This window comes from Condylura cristata, unplaced genomic scaffold (genome assembly GCF_000260355.1).
Source record: "Condylura cristata isolate star-nosed mole 26May11 unplaced genomic scaffold, ConCri1.0 scaffold00024, whole genome shotgun sequence".
In the NCBI taxonomy this organism is placed as follows: domain Eukaryota; kingdom Metazoa; phylum Chordata; class Mammalia; order Eulipotyphla; family Talpidae; genus Condylura; species Condylura cristata.
Genome location: NW_004567125.1, coordinates 18,225,826 through 18,242,492, shown reverse-complemented (window position 1 = coordinate 18,242,492; position 16,667 = coordinate 18,225,826). Strand labels below are relative to the sequence as shown.

At 37.3% G+C, this 16,667-nt stretch overlaps 2 protein-coding genes across 2 annotated transcripts in view; one reads left to right on the top strand and one right to left on the bottom strand.

Moving 5' to 3' along the window:
• Nucleotides 1-16,667, top strand: part of ANKRD45 (ankyrin repeat domain 45) — a 36,248-nt gene that overhangs the window by 11,382 nt on the left and 8,199 nt on the right. The window contains exons 2-3 of the mRNA XM_004688125.2: nucleotides 37-396; nucleotides 8,469-8,636. Of these exons, the coding sequence (XP_004688182.2) occupies nucleotides 54-396; nucleotides 8,469-8,636 (511 nt within the window). The 5' untranslated portion in view covers nucleotides 37-53. The remainder of the gene's footprint in view (nucleotides 1-36; nucleotides 397-8,468; nucleotides 8,637-16,667) is intronic.
• LOC105854005 lies at nucleotides 12,862-14,858 on the bottom strand. The gene is given in 3 exon segments (XM_012728877.1): nucleotides 12,862-12,989; nucleotides 12,992-13,157; nucleotides 14,535-14,858. Coding segments are annotated over 3 exon segments (618 nt in total).

The window sequence follows — 16,667 nt, the reverse complement described above, 5'->3', positions numbered from 1 at the left end:
TTGTTTTGAGTAGATGTCTATATTTTTTTGTCTCAGGTAATTTTTTGGACTTAATGGAGTCAGAAGGACCCCCAGACTTAGAGAGTTCAGAACAAACAGTGTTTTTACCACAAGAGGAAGTAGAAGTTAATGAAGAAAATGAAGGTGACAAAGAATCAGAGGACACGGGCACAGTCAATCCTCTCTTACAGCCTGCTCTCACAGGGGATGTAGAAGGTCTGCAGAAGATTTTGGATGACCCTGAGAACCCTCATCATGAACATGCCATGCAGTTACTTTTGGAAGAAGACATCGTTGGGAGAAATTTGTTGTATGCAGCTTGCATGGCTGGACAAAGTGATGTGATTAGAGCTTTGGCAAAATATGGTGTGAATCTGAATGAAAAAACTGCCAGAGGTATTTTGTCTTTTTTCTCTTATCAGTATTACTGTCGAAAGATACTGTGTACTGTTTTTACAGGTAGATAAATTTGTTATGCCTACTTAGATTGCGTATATTAATTATGCACACACATGTGTGTAAACATATGTGTATATGCATGTTGATATAGAGTGGTATAGTGATTAAGCACATAGACCTCACTACTTATTAGCTATGTGATGGCAAGGTACTTAATAACTTGTGTCTCTTTTCTTTTTTAAAGATTTATGTACTTGTGCATACAGAACTGGGGTACAGGCCAGAGGCTCGGGGCGGCGAGAGGTTTCACCAGAGACAGAGTGGAAAGCAGAACAGGCAGATCGACAAAGTACACTGCTGCGGGGAGCAGTGGGCCATTCAGGAGAGGTCTGCCACGCCATGTGGTCACCGCCGGAGCAGGTGGAAATCTAACTCATGCAGAAGCGGCTTTAGCTTCTTAGTGCTGTGCTTTAACCCACTGCGCCACCAGGGAGGGCCATTTGTGCCTCTTTTTTTTTTTTTTTTTTTTTTTTTTTAAGATTTATTTACTTGTGCATACAGAACTGGGGTACAGGCCAGAGGCTCAGGGGCGGTGAGAGGCTTCACCAGAGACAGAGCGGGGAGCAGAACAGGCAGATCGACGAAGTTCACTGCTGAGGGGAGCAGCAGCGGGCGGGTCAGGAGAGGTCTGCCACGCCATGCGGTCACCTCCGGGGCAGGCAGGAATCGAACTCATGCGGAAGTGGCTTTAGATTCTCAGTGCTGTGCTTTAACCTGCTGCGCCACCAGGGAGGGCCCTGTGCCTCTTTTTTTAATCTGCAAAATGGATATAGCATATTTTCATTATAGTGTATTATGAGGGTTAATAAGATAAATATAGATATGGCATATAAATATCATAGTACATGACACAAAGTAAATTGACAAACAGTAAATTCTCAGTAATTTTTTTCCTTTGAAGATTTATTGGGTTTTGTAATCTTTATTTAATTAGCTCTTTTACTCTAGTCACTTGTTTTCCAGATCACAAAATATAATACAAGTTCACTGTAGAATATAAAACAATGATTTCCAGCAAATAGTTAATGTACATTTTCTATACACTCATGTGGAAAATTTAAAAATGTCGTCACATGTTAGCTCGTAAAGGAAATCTCAGCAGATATCAAAGATTCTGCAGTCTTGGATCTTTACAATAAAATTAGAAAATAGTAACAAAAAGATGAATGAAAATCTCTAATAATTTTGGAAACAAAAACATACTTTAAGCTTTTCTGCCTACTTATGACTATGAATGGGCCTCTATTTTTTCTTTCTCCTTTTCCTAATAAACTTGTTGTTCTAAATGTAAAAAAACAAACAAAGAAAAAAACCCCATACTTTAAATCATCTTCTGGTCACAGAAAATATGTAGAAATTATGGAATTTTTAAATGGTAACAGGATCACTATATATCACCATCTGTGGAATACACATAAAACTTTAATGCATTTTTTTAGAATAAAAGAAACCTTGAAAATTAGTAAGTAAAGCATTTAGAAGAATAACTGAATAATCCAAAGAAAATAGAAGAAATAATAGTAGAGTAAAATAATGACACAGAAAATAAAGAAATACTGGCAAGGATCAATCAAAATCTGACTCAATGAAAAAGTTGGCAAAATCTTTCATAATATTGGGAATATTTGATAATTTTTGCTATTTGATTAATAAGAAAGAACAAAATAATATATGTGCATTTTTAAATGTAGCATTCACACAGGAAAATCATATTTAAAAACTCACTAGTGGGCCCTTCCTGGTGGTGCAATGGGTTTGGACGCAGCACTGCAGCCACTTCAGTGCAAGTTTGATTCCCAGTCCTGGAGGTAACCCACATGGTGTGGCAGACCTCTCCTGACCCACCTGCTGCTCCCCTCAGCAGTGTACTTCACTGATCCACCTGTTCTGCTTCCCACTCTGTCTCTGGGGAATTCTCGCTCACTGCTCTTGCACCTCTGGCCTGTATCGCAGTTCTGTATTCTTATAGACAAATAGAAGAGAATTATTGTAGTAGGCGAGGCACCATAAAATTTCTTGAAATATAAGAATATAGTCACTAAAGGAAAAGATAGATAATGTTATATGTAGAATTTAAAAGTTATACACAAGAAATCCTGTACAGGAAGATAGTAAAAGATAAAGCAGACTGCTTGACAAAGGATATAGCTCCATAAAGACATCTTACTAGTCAAAGAGAAGAATTTTAACCCAAGTAGGAAAAAAGGAAAAACTTCAGATCAAGTCATTCTTGGAAGAGAAGCTCTCATGGTCACTAAATATATGAAAATAGTCTCTATTTCATTATTAAAATGTAAATTTAAACAATGACCTATGAGAATTTAAATATCGGGCAGCATTAAAGAAATGGGAAACGGGAACTCTTTCCTGGAGGAAGTATAAATGATCCAACTACTCTGAAGAATATTCATATAAAGTGGCATATTGTCATACCCCATTATTCCAATTTCATATCTAGATAAATGTCTTTGAAAAATTCTAACACATATTCAAAAGGAGACTTGTACAAGAATAATTATTGCAATATTGATTGTAATTGTGAAGAATTTTAAATGATTCAAATCAGTATGGTAATGGATAAATGCACTATCATATATACAGTGGTTTACTACTCAACAAGTAATGAACTAGCATTTTGGGTATTAAACTGATAACACTTGAAATGATGACATTGAGGCAAAGGTTACAAAGGGATTCTATAATGACTGGTTAGTAGCTTGGATTTTCAGATCTTGTGTTCAAATAGCACTGACTTTTGAGCTTGGTTTCAAATCCTAGCTTTGCCACTAACTTGGCATTATGATTTAGGCAAATTATATAATCTTTCTATACACACTGACAAAACTTGGATTAATAATAATGTATAAAAACCATACTATGTTAAAGAAAAGGAGAGTCCTAAATTAATATATGTCAGTATGCTTCCCGTACTATTCACGGGAGGTGCTGTTTTGTTTAGTTGACATGAGTGTTACCATTTTTTTGTTTGGTGCTTTCCAACATATACAGCTAGGTAAACAGGCATTCAGAATTTGATGATGTACTCTAAGGTAATCAATTTACTTACTCTGATTTTGTGCTTACTATGAAATCTTGTCATTTAGCAGAGGAGATTCCTGAGCAGAGTTGAAATTACAGTCTAGTTTCTTCTTGCTGTTCATACTAAAATGCCAACACACAAGGACCAATTGAGATAACTGTAAAACTATAAGGAGCCAAGACTACTTGACTTGAGATATTAAATTCCAAGCCTATCTACACAGCAAAAACATTAAAATCAGGAGATTCACTATCAGAAAAACATGCTCCAGGTTAAAAAAAAAATGAATGTGTGATTCTATAACCATTTGTTGACATGTTGATATCAAAAGGTCATAATATTTAGACATGAGATTAAGGGTATGACTTTAAGGATACCCCTTTAATCAAACTAGAAAGCTTAAGGCTGTTACCCTTAAGCCATCTCAGAAAAGTGGAGAAGGGAATATGTTTGAAGAATTTGTTAACCTGGCTTCTGTCTAATGGGGTGAATCAAATCTCTGTTATGTCTACTGAAGTCTACAAAGTTCTTGAGAGTTTTATAATAGCAAAAATATACTGTCTTGCACAGATGGAAACAGAAGAAAGGCTATTGGATCCCCACATTTTGTCAGGAAGCAGGCTTACTTATTCACTGTTCAGTTGTAAACTCATGCTGTCTTACATGGAAAAGGAAAGATGATTCAGCAAACTGAGACCCCACAGAGTGAAGCCAAGAGCTCAGAGGGCAAGAGCTGAAAACCAAGGAGAATTATTAGGGTTTTGAAATGTAATGGAGTTTACCTGGCTTGACTTCAGAATTGCTTTGCATTGGTGACTGTTTTACTTTCCATTTTCCCCCTGTTTGAACCAGAGTCCTTATTCCTGTTATCCTACTCTTGTTCCAGTATTGTATGTTGGGAATAGATAATTTCTTTATTTTCACATATCTTCAGGTGGAAAAGGTTGTGCCCCATTATATTTAATAGATTAATTATATTTAATAGATTATAGCCAGAGCCTCATCCACAGGTGATTTAGATGATGAAATTTGAACCTTTGAGCTGATGACATTTAGATTAGATTTTGAATTGATATGTAACAAGATGAGATTTTTGGATGGATGAATTTGGGAGGGATTTGAATCTTTGAGTACCTGCAGCTGACAAGAGTAGCAAAATAACTCCCCCTTACATATCCAGGCTTTAATCTCTGGACCCTATGAATATGTTACTTTACATGGAAGAGGTAATTAAGATGACATACTCTGCATGTTCACATATGGAGGTGTAAAGTTGTACTTCTAAAATGACAGTTACATAAGTCAGTAGCAAATCCATAAAACTAAAAAAATTCTACACTTTAAAATACAGATTAGCTCAGATTATGCAGGCAGTGCCAGTCTAATGACAACTCTTAAAAACAAAGAACTTTCTCTAGTTGTGGTTAGAAAAAATTTGGCAAAAGAAATCAGAGAGGTTGAAGCATGAGAAAAATTGTGTCATAGCTGGCTTGAAGATGGAGGAGACAAGTTGATCAGGAATGCAGGCAATCTTAAAGAGCTGAACGAGGCTCTTGCAGCCAGCAAGGACTAGAGACCTCAGTCCTACAATCTCAAGGAACTGAATCTCACTGCCAGCCTGAGAGGGCCTAGAAGCAAATATTTCCTCCTAGAATCTCCAGAGGAGAGCCCAGCCTTTGAGTTTAGTTTTCTGAAACTTTCAGCCAAGGCCCAGCTGAACCACTGTATTTGTACTTCTGACCTATGGAACTGTGAGATTAGACATGGGTATTGCTTTTAGCAGCTTCATGTGTGGTAATTTGTTTTGGCAGCAAAAACAAAAACAAAAAAATCACAAGCTACTCCCCCAAACAAAAACACAACAAAATAATAATATCAACTATATCTGATGCTGTTTCCCACCTAAACTTGCTTATAAGGAAAGAAATGAATCAAGCTAGTATTCTGGGTACTGTACGTGATGAATGGCATTCCATGAAGATTATTATTTTTTAAATATATTTTTTATATCATTCTTCATTTTTGTACAATGTATGCTTTTTTGTCAGTTGTAACCCCATAGAATTCCTACCACCGATTCACCCATGTGCCATAGCCATAGTCCAATGTGCTCTTCCCACCCCGTTTTGATCCTTTTCCCCCCACCCAAAGAATGGTTTGTAGTTGTTTGTTGATATTATATTGTACTTTATTACAGTTATTTTTTTCCCCTTTGATCCTGTACACTCCTACTGTGAGTGGAGCTATATGGTATTTTCCTTTCTAGCTTATTTCACTAGGTATGATCCCTTCCAGCTCCATCCGTGTTGCTGCAAATGGGATATATTTATCTTTTTAGATTGCTGAGTAATATTCCATCGGTATATATACCATATCTTCTTGATCCAGTCATCTATTTTGGGGCATTTGGGTTGATTCCACATCTCCATGAAGATTATTTTATAGTGGCAACTGCATGAGTCAGCCAGCCTATTTATTTACTGACTGACAGTTTTGCTTTTATTGCACTGGGTGCAGAAGAAATACACTGCCCTCTATTGGCCTATAGAGAGGAGCAGGCAGCAGAGATGGCTCCAGGGAGATTGATACTTTGGGCCTCAGGGTTTCTGAAGTCATGAGCACAGTAGGAGCCACCTTCCAACATGAAGTGCAATCAGTTCACAGACAGACTTCACCAGAAGGAAGATGGCAGTAGCTGAAGGTACTTTAATGGAGGTGCACACTGAATACCAGAGTTCCTTCTGGTTGTTCTGATAAATCTAGGTGTCAGTTGGGGAACCATCACTGTGGTTAATGTGTAGGTAGTGGGCCATGCAGGCCTGCTCACTGGTAAAATTTGTTAAGGCTTTAGCTGGGTATATTAGCACCTGGCAAGGGTTGAACAGTTTTCCATAAGCAACCTCATATTTCTGCTGGTATTCTGATAGTATTGGTTCCCACCACTCCTCCAGACGTGTTCTTGGGCTGGAAACTTGTCTCTGAGTCCACAGGCCGTGCAATCAATGTGGGTGTACAGATTTCTTACCTTACCATGAATAACGACTTCCTCGATCCTTCCCTCCCTCTCAGCCCTATCAGAACCAGTGTGTCCTCAGAAGTTTTGTCAGTTTGGTAATCTCCAGCTGCTGTATTTTATCCACAGGCGAGTAGTAGTATATGCCAGTCACCTTCTCAGGTTTTCTGCTGACAGAAGCAGTCACATTGATTAGGAGATGTGTTATTGGCAAAGACATAATGATCTGGAATCATTAAGCAATTTGTGCTTAAGCAATTTGTGCTTAAGATGTAGGTCCTCAAAAAAGAGCTTTAGTCACCTTGTCGGCATCTTCAAACTCCTGGTTATAAAGCTGCTCAGTCATTTTGCTGAAAGTGCAGATCCTTTCAAATGATGTCAGTGTTTTCTCCTTCATTTCACCATCCCATCTTTGGGCACTTGTTACTGCCCAGTTGGGGTAGGGTAGCATCATTAAATATAATCTTTAGACCACCATCTATGGAGACTTGGGCAATGCTCAAGGTACAGGATGAAGACTTTTGGTCTGTTTTTGCACTATTTTTTCCCACCTTTTTGCAAGTTTGTTGCCAAGTGAAATACTCATGATGCATAATGTCAATTTTTCTACCAACCTCTCTTATCAGCTAATTTTTCAGTAAAAGTAATTGCAACTTTTTGTAGGTACCCAATGGTTCATTTATCTGTAGGTGTAGAGGTATCACTGGTTTCCCACAGGTAAACATTTGGGTTCCATTTCCTGCTTCTTATAAACCCTTTATGCGGCACCAGACTTGAGCTCGAGCCTTGCTTTGGCTGCTGGCTGCCATTGTGGCCTTAGACAGGGTATAGTTTCTGAATTTAACTATCCTGTGTATCCTTTAACTGGCTAATAATATGTATTTCATATGGTTATTGGAAGGAGTAAATGAAGCACATTAAGTGCCTGTTACTTAGAGATTTAATACTTGTTAGTTCATTCTCTTGCTCAGTTGTTATAGGAGACCTGCATGCCTCTGGCTGGTTAAGTGGGCCATAAAGGATATCCTTGTGGGTAAATTAAAATAGTCAAATTTTTCTTGATTTTTAAAAAAAGTCTAAAAAGTATTTTTAAAGATGCCACTCATGTTTCTCACCTTTACAATTACACCTTATGCAAATACTCTCAGTAAGTCTAAGAAATAGCTTTCTAATTTGATAGGTCATAATTTTAATTTAATTTAAATGATGAATTTTCAGATGAGATTTATATGCAATTTTAGGAAGTGCATATTGTGTTAACCATAATGCTAAAGTAATTTGTTTGATGAAAATTGCTTAAAAGTTATGGTTCTGGTTGTATTCCACAATAGATGACTGTCAGTAAGAAAGGTCTCTTTCTAGGATGAAGAGAGTTCAGCACTGCCTCTGCCATTTGCTGGTTCCATTATTGGATATGTTTTACGCAAGTTTCTTAACCTTTCTGAATCTCAGTTTTCTTGTCTGTAAAATCAGAATTACAGTTCTGATTCATAGGGTTGTTTTTTTTTTTTTTTTTAAAGATTTATTTATTTATTCATATAGAGCTGGGGGGGTACAGGCCAGAGATGCGGAGGGTGAGAGGATTCACCAGAGACAGAACTGGGAGCAGAGCAGGCAGATCAACCAAGCGCACTGCTGAGGGGAGCAGCGGGCGGGTCAGGAGAGGTCTGCAGCGCCATGTGGATCACCTCTGGGGCAAGCGGGAATCGAACTTATGCGGAAGTGGCTTTAGCTTCTCAGTGCTGTGCTTTAACCCGCTGCGCCACCATGGAGGGCCCGATTCATAGGGTTTTTATGAACTAAATGAGGTCACTATATGTGAAGCACTTAGAACAATGTGTGGCCCATTTAACTGTTTTTAATACTTGATTGACATTATGATATACTTCCTAAAATAGCCTAAAACAATGTAGTTCTGTAGTCCTCGTTACCTGACAATTTCATTCTCCTTGTTAGGTTACACACTCTTACACTGTGCAGCAGCTTGGGGTCGCTTGGAAACTTTGAAAGCACTAGTGGAACTGGATGTTGATATAGAAGCTTTAAATTTCCGACAAGAAAGAGCTCGAGATGTTGCTGCTCGGTATTCTCAGACTGGATGTGTTGAATTCCTGGATTGGGCAGGTAAGGAAGCCCACAGGATTTTAGCAAACTGATTGATGTATTGGGCTTTCAGGAGTTTTAGGCTATATCTTTAGAACCACTGCTGTATTGCTGTTGAAACTGTGTGAAATCTGCCATTTTATTTTCTTGTGATTTTGTTACTGGCATAAGACATTGTACTTAGTAGAAAGTGAATATATCAGAAACTGGTTTACCAACAATTGCACCAATAATTTTTATAAGAATATATGTATATGTTCAAGCCATCTCCTGAGACCTAGGCAGATGGACCATTCCCTTCAGTATTAAAAAAAAGTAGTATATTTGAGTAATCTGTTCAAAACAGTTGTAATAATTCATCTTTGCCTGAAAAATCATTTTTATCTATGGTTTTAGAATAGTAATTACTTTATACCATGAGGGGAACTACTGGTGCATGGTGTTCTTTCTCTCAATCTGGTTACCTTGTGTGCTCATTTGTGAAAATTCATTGAGCTGAACATGTATAATTTTTGCACTTTTCTGTATATGTGTTATGCTTCAGAGGGCAAATAACTTGATGCAACTGTTGATTTTTACTGATATTTTACTTACATCAACTCCATAGCCCTGTAGAATATAGCTTAAAGAGATTCCAGGAAGATATACTTATAGCTATACATCTATATTAAATAATATATTGTTTAAAAACTAGTATTTCTAAATTCACAACATCAATTTTGCAAGATTATCTACATTTGTTTTTATCAAGCATTTATGGATTGTCCACTATGAGTATAGCTGTGTTGTAAGGACTTTGGTTATTCCTACCACCTGGGCCTTGGTTAGGTAGGGGGTGATAAGCTATACACACATGCAGTGCTTTAATTATTATATCAGAATATACATGATTAAGGGTTAATGTGGTAGAGCAGGTGATCAGAGAACATGATGTCAGAGAAGCTGCAATTAGGCTGGATCTTGAAGAATGAGTGGGATTTGAAAACACAATAGAAGGAGGAAGGGTGTAGGCAATATCCTGGAGCTGGGAGTGAAAGTGGCATGTTGGAGGGGAGGGATGAGAATGTCTGACTGGAACAGTGAGTCAGTTTGCACAAATAGGCAAAGAAGAAGGGGAATAATGAGAGGGTAAGTACACAGTTTCTTTCATCAGATTGCTTGAGTTTAAATACTGGTATTTCCACTTGAAACCCATGTGACCTTGGATATAATACTTTAAATAAAGTTACACTGATTTATAAAATATTATAAATTTATAAATATTTATAATATATATATATATACATATATATGAAACATCATTTTCATATATATATCTATATATATGTTCTACATTAGGAACTTAAAAAGGTTTTTTGCTTAAAATTTTTTATATTTAAGTTTCATTTTCTAGAAAAGTTCCCACAAAGTGGGTGGGGTAGGGCTGTGAGACTTGAATCAGATAATGTAAAGCACTTAACTCCTACCTGGCTTGTGGTCAGCATGACAGAACCATGCTGCAACTGCCATTACAGTCAAAGTGACTTCAAATGCCAGGCTAAAGTTTTTCATTTCAATTCTGTAGCCACTGAAAGGTTTTATGTAGGAGAAGAAGAGTAAAGCAATGTTTAAGATTTGTGTAGTAGCAATAAGGAGCTTGCTTATCAGTCAAATGAGAAGGGGACTAGAAGAATTAACAGAAATAAGGAAATTGAAAGAAGGTAGCACATTTGGCAAGAAAAAGAAAGAAATCTATGCTTTGTAGATTACAGGTAATTGTCCATTGTACTATATGTTTTCTGGAGGGAATGTTTCTTCTACTACCTTCAATTTTCTGACAAATCCTGTAGAAGGACAACAGCAAAGAATTAAACTAAAAGGCATGAAATTAAAATCTACTTGTAAAGAGAGACCCCTAGTTCCTTAAAACCACAACCAAGGACAAATTTTGCTGTCATTTTTCTGAAAAGAAACAGTTTAGGCATTGTGGTGGTGGTGGTGGACGAGTTTCATAGGTTTCTTTTTCTCTAAAACTCATCTGTTTAGGTCCTTACATTCCTGGAGGAATTATGCCCAACATTTTCCAGTGAAGATGAGACGATAAAATATAGACTAGCATTTTGTTTCCAGATTGGTCATGTAATAATAAGGATTGGAGCTTCTTGATGTAGTGTGGAATAACAGCAAAACAAACTACTCAACATTAAATGTGACATTAGTTTAATTTAAACTTACTAAGACTATGCATCACATTTTTCATAGTGATTGAGTCACTTGGAGAGATTTCTTTTTTTTTTATTTTTACATCATTTTGTACATTTTTTTTCAGTTGTAATCCCCATGGGTTTCCCATAACCAAGTCACCTGTGTGCCATCACCATAGTCCCATGCACTTCCCTCCTCTCACCCCCATTTTTGATCCCATTCCCCACTCCACCCCCACCCAGTGTCTCTGGCATATGGCTGTTCATTATTATTTTTTTGTCTGGTCCATTATATTACTGCTATGAGCGAAACCATCCCACTTGGAGAGATTTATAGATGGAAAGCTCCCTACCCAAAGACATGCTTGCATACTGCTTAAAATTGCACGATTAGGGATGTAATTTTTGGGGGGGGTCACAGAAGTTCAGAGACTTTTAAAAAAGTTTTCAAGAGCCCTCAGTTAAAAGAAGTTTGTGTGCCTGTGTGTGACTGACAGTTTAGAATTGTAAGGACTAGAATGGACATTCATGCAGTATGGGAGTAGCGCTGTGCTCATGTGTGAAGAAAGGAGCCTCTGGGACATGGACTCATAGATTTTAATAATCTACAGTAACCTAAGGTAGGCATACTTTTTTCCTAGTATTGGTAATGGTAGAGTTGCCTTTGCTGTTTTAAGGACTGCTTTTTAAATGTTTTTTTCCTCTTTTATACTGATGGGAGGTTTTATTATAAATCTGGCATATTTTTCAACTTATGTTCAATAAATTTATAACTAGCCTCCAGTCTTTGTTAGGAAAATATAGTAACCATACTTTAAAAAATGGAAATGGGGCCCTGCCTGGTGGCGCAGCGGGTTAAAGCACAGCATCGAGAATCTAGAGCCACTTCCCCATGAGTTCGATTCCTGCCTGCCCCGGAGGTGACCACATGGCGTGGCAGACCTCTCCTGGCCCGCCCGCTGCTCCCCTCAGCGGTGTGCTTCGTCGATCTGCCTGCTCTGCTCCCCACTCTGTCTCTGGTGAATCCTATCACCCTCCACATCTCTGGCCTGTACCCTAATTCTGTATGAATAAAAAAATAAATCTTTAAAAAAAAAACGGAAATGGTTGATAAATAAAATTTGAATCATTAAAAAAATTGAATTCTTAACAAAAGTCTGAAATTTAAAAAATGATGATGCTTTATGATACTAAAATGGAAAATTCATAGTTAAAAAATTAATCTAACTGCTCAGCAACAAAGGAATGGATTCAGATATAGTACATATACTATATGTGAGCTATGTTTACATATACTATAGTATATGTACTATAGTGTATATACATGATGGAATACTATTCAGGTATAAAAGAGATGAACTCCTGAAATTTGGGACAACATAGATGAAACTGAAGGGGATTATGCTAAGTGAAATAAGTCAGGAGAAAGACAAATATGGATGGTTTCATTCACACGTGGAATATAGAAAACAAAACAAAGGAATTGACAAAAATCAAACCAAATCAAACTCTAGAAATATGGCTGCAGTCTACTGGAGGGTGGAGAGAAGATGAGGGGGGTACAAAATGGGAGGGGCCTAGTGATATAGGGTCACTATGGGTGCTTTGGTAGCTGAGGGGGTATGAACTACTCCCCTGAATCATATACCAAATTGTAAAACAATGTTGCCTCAATAAAAATAGAAAAAAGTGAGAGTAAATAATTTATATCTTAATGTTTCCAAATTACTTTAGCAATCTGAGATGGGACACTACTAACGGTGTCCTTATAGCTACAGAATTTGCCTTGGAAGATAACAAAAAGTGAAAAATAATATTTAAATCCCAGGGTCACTGAAACACTAAGATTCTGTTCTACAAATTGGTTAATGATCAGTAATCTAACACTTTAAAAATATGTAAACATAAAGCAGTGATTGTGTTTAACCTTTCCCCAGTATTTAGTAAGCATGGATGCATTTCTAGCTGAATGGAAATAACGTTTCAACCCAAAATTCCTTGGGAAGTTTCAGTAAAGATTGTGGCAAAAAATTACAAAGGCCCCCAACAAACCATTTTTATCCTTACTTCAGTCCCCTCAATAGATTTCTTTTGTCCAATAGATTTCTCAGTCCATGATGGACTGAGCTATGTTTACATATGATGTGTGTTCCTATGCCTCCTTCTCCTCCTTCACTTTTCTTCCTCTTAATTTGCGATGCTTGGCTTTCTTAGCTGGAGGATGCTGGGATACCTGGTTTAGGTACTTGGTCATCATTGATGTTGTGGCCACCAGTCTGCAGAGTATTTGGTCAATATCATAAATAGACTGGCTTTCGAGATCATTACCAGGTATCTCTACAGAGGCTTGTTTTTTAAGCTAAAAGGAGAAAAACATAGGGTTACAGATTTTTTTCTTGCCATAGTTCAAATTAAATTTGGTTCCTGGATATCTATCTATATCTATATCTATATCTATATCTATATCTAGATCTAGATCTAGATCTAGATCTAGATCTAGATCTATCTGTCTATATATCATGTGCCACATAGTGGTACTTAGGTCAGTGATGGAGCATGGTTCCTGATTTTAGTCTAGGTTTGTATTAGCTGTTCATGCAACTACTAAGTCATCTACAAAAATATTTCTTAAAACATACACCTGTCATTAAATAACACATGACCTTATACTCAAATGCCAAACACTACACATTACTTACTCTACAAAAGTTTACCAAAAAAGAAAGATAATAGTCTAGAAGCAATGCCTTTTTGAACCATACTGGTGGCCTAGGGCTTAAGTTTCAGAGCTATCACTGCTATGGCCTGAGTTTGATCCCTGGCCAGGGAGCTAACCCACATGGTGCAGCAGACCTCGCCTATGTCTCCCAAAACTCCCCTCAGCAGTGTACTTAAGTAGATCTGCCTATTCTGCTCCCCACTCCATCTCTGGTGAATCTTGTTACCCCCTCTAGCCTATATCTCTGTTCTTCTATCAAAGGAAAAAAATTTTTTTGTATATGTTCCCATATAAGATCTTAGTAATCATTATTATCAACAAATATTTAGGTAATTTTATAGTCAGCACATTATGCTAGGAGAAATTATTTGAAAATTAGCAAAACATTTCCTTTATGTATAATGTTCTTCAGTGTATAATGCAATAAAATCACAGTCCTTTTATAAATATCCAGTTGTTGTGAAGGTCAATGAGATTGTTCTTGTTAATGACATTTTAAGATTGCCTCTAAAATATGGTGTTACTTATTGGCAAGATGGGAAATCAGTTCAATACTGTTATTTTCTAGAAAGTTATCCTAGGAAATTAAAGTCCATTAAAAAAATACACGTCAAATACTATATACTTAACTTTCCTAGATAGAGCTGAAAGGGATCTAAGAGATCTCTTGTTCCATATCCTTCATTTTATGAAGTAGCTGAGAAAGATCAAGCGGCTTATCTAATAGCCCAGTCAACTTCATTTCCTGTGTGTTCTACTCATATCTTAGTACTTTTTCAGTGTGTTCTGTGAGCTGACATAGAGGGATTGGATTGTATTATTTTAAGGACCTTTTACTTCAACACATATTTGTTGAACATCTCCTATGTATAAGACATCATGCTAGGTGTGGGGGATGGTGGAGGTGAGTGGTGAGGGTAAGGAGAAAAGTTTACAACATAGTACTTTCCCTCAAAGCAACTGATAATAATTGTGTTTAAAACACTTTTGCAATTACTATTTGTATCACGAATTCACCTTTTTTTGGTGTTTCTTCCATTTCATCCACAGGTAATGTGCAGATAAAATAGACAGGATTAAAATGAGAGCTTGTATTGAAATATAAATGAGATTTAAGCAACCATGAAATATATCCATATTAGCAAAATTGCAGCATAGTTTATCCAGAGGGTAAGGTAGACAGTGAGATGGAGAAGGCTTAACTTTCAGATAATGCATTTCTTCTGGAAAAATCTCCCATCCAACCTTTGTCCAAATAGTTCCATCACAGATGCAGAAGTTCTCCCTGAAGAAGCAGATAAGCAACAGAGAAAAAATCAGATATAGTTCTTGAATGGACATATTTCTTTATCAATTAGAAAAAAAAACCTATAACCTATAACACAGTGTAGAAATTCCCTGAAGCATTTAATATACTCTACCTAGTGATCATGATATAGTAAGGAAAATACACACTAATGGTCACTATGATATCATCAGTCATAGTGATTCAGGAGTAAATTCAGTGACATCATAAAGAACCACAGTCTAACTTAAAGGTGTCACCTAACCAATCACCTTGGATTTCTTAGGAGCATCAGTTCTGCCAGTGCCTTGAGTTTAGTTCAATGAAACCAAATTTGGACCAGAACTGCACAAGAATAAATTAGTGTTATTTTAAGTCATGAAGTTTGTGGTGATTTGTTATAGCAGTTGTAAGGAACTAACACAGATTTTGAAATCTGGAAGCAAGGTGTGGCTGTCACAAAAACCAAAAATGTGTAAGTGACTTTGGGATTGGATAGGGGGTAAATGGGAGAATTTTGAGGTGCATAATAGGTAAAACCTAGATTGTTTAAGGACTGTTGATAGAAATGTGAACATTAAAGACAGTGCTGGTTAGGGGTTAGAAGGAAATGAGGAACATGGTAGCAAAAGCCTGCATGATCCCAAGGTGCACCTAAATCATCATAAAAAGAATGTTGCCAGAATCAGAAGGTACTTTTGGTACCTCTGAGGGTTCAGAGGGAATGAAGGACATTACTGGAAAGTGGAGGAAAGGTGATCTTGTTATATAGTGGCAGAAAGCTTAGCTGAATTTTGTCTTCCCCCTCTATGGAAAGCTGAGCTTTCCTTCAGCAATGTGCAGAAGGCATGCCCTGATTTCTTCTTGTTGCTTACAGTTAGATGAGAAAGGAAAGAGATATTTGAGGGAACTGTTATGAAAAAGGTAAGGAGTTGATGAGCTGGGAATTTCTCTGCCTATTCAGGTCAGAAAAGTGCTGACATTAGGAGAGTCACTGTCAGGCAATTGTGCTCTGGAGAGAAATTCAGGATGTACAGTGTACAGTATGTACTTGGACAGTGTTTTGCTAGAACTGAAGAGATTAGTCATGTTCCTCAAGGATCCCTTCTGCCATCTCAGCAAACAACAGGAGTAGAAATGAGACATCCAAAAAAGTGGAAAACCTTCTTGTCTAATGGAATAGATCTTTGTGACACAAAGAAAGGCTTATAAGATTTTTGCAAATGTTACACTAGTTTTGAAAAAAGGGCAGAGAGAGGACAACATGAAAAAATGGCTGCCAGACACCTGCAGTTCTACAGGCAGAAGCGGACTGGTAAAACTTCACCTGAAAAAACAAAACAAAACAACAAAACATGCTATCTTTTGTGAAAAATGAAGAGTGGCTTAGGCTGGAGCTACAGCCTGGGGGCTAGAGTTTTGTCCCACAGGGGATTATTCCCAGGTCATGACACCTATGAGAATTTGCCTCATGGGATTTCAAAGTTGCTTTGGACTGGTGATACCTTTTTTTCCCTTCCATTTTCTCCCTCTTTGAAGGACATTGTCTATACTTTATTCTCTGCCTGTCCCATCACTATATTTTGAGAGTAAAGAACTTGTCTCCTAATTTCAGTCTACAGATGGGCAGGAATTTTACTTCAGGAAGGGTGGATCAAGACTCACACATACGTTTAGGTTATTTAAATGACCAGATTTGAGGCTTTTGAGCTGATGATATTTTAGATGATCACCTAGACATGAGTGGTAATGGGTTGAGACTTTTGGATGTGAAGATGGTGCAAATATATTTTACATGGGCGATCGATGTGAGTTTTGGGAGGCCAGAGGTTATATTATAGGGCCGGGAGAGAGGGGCACCACTG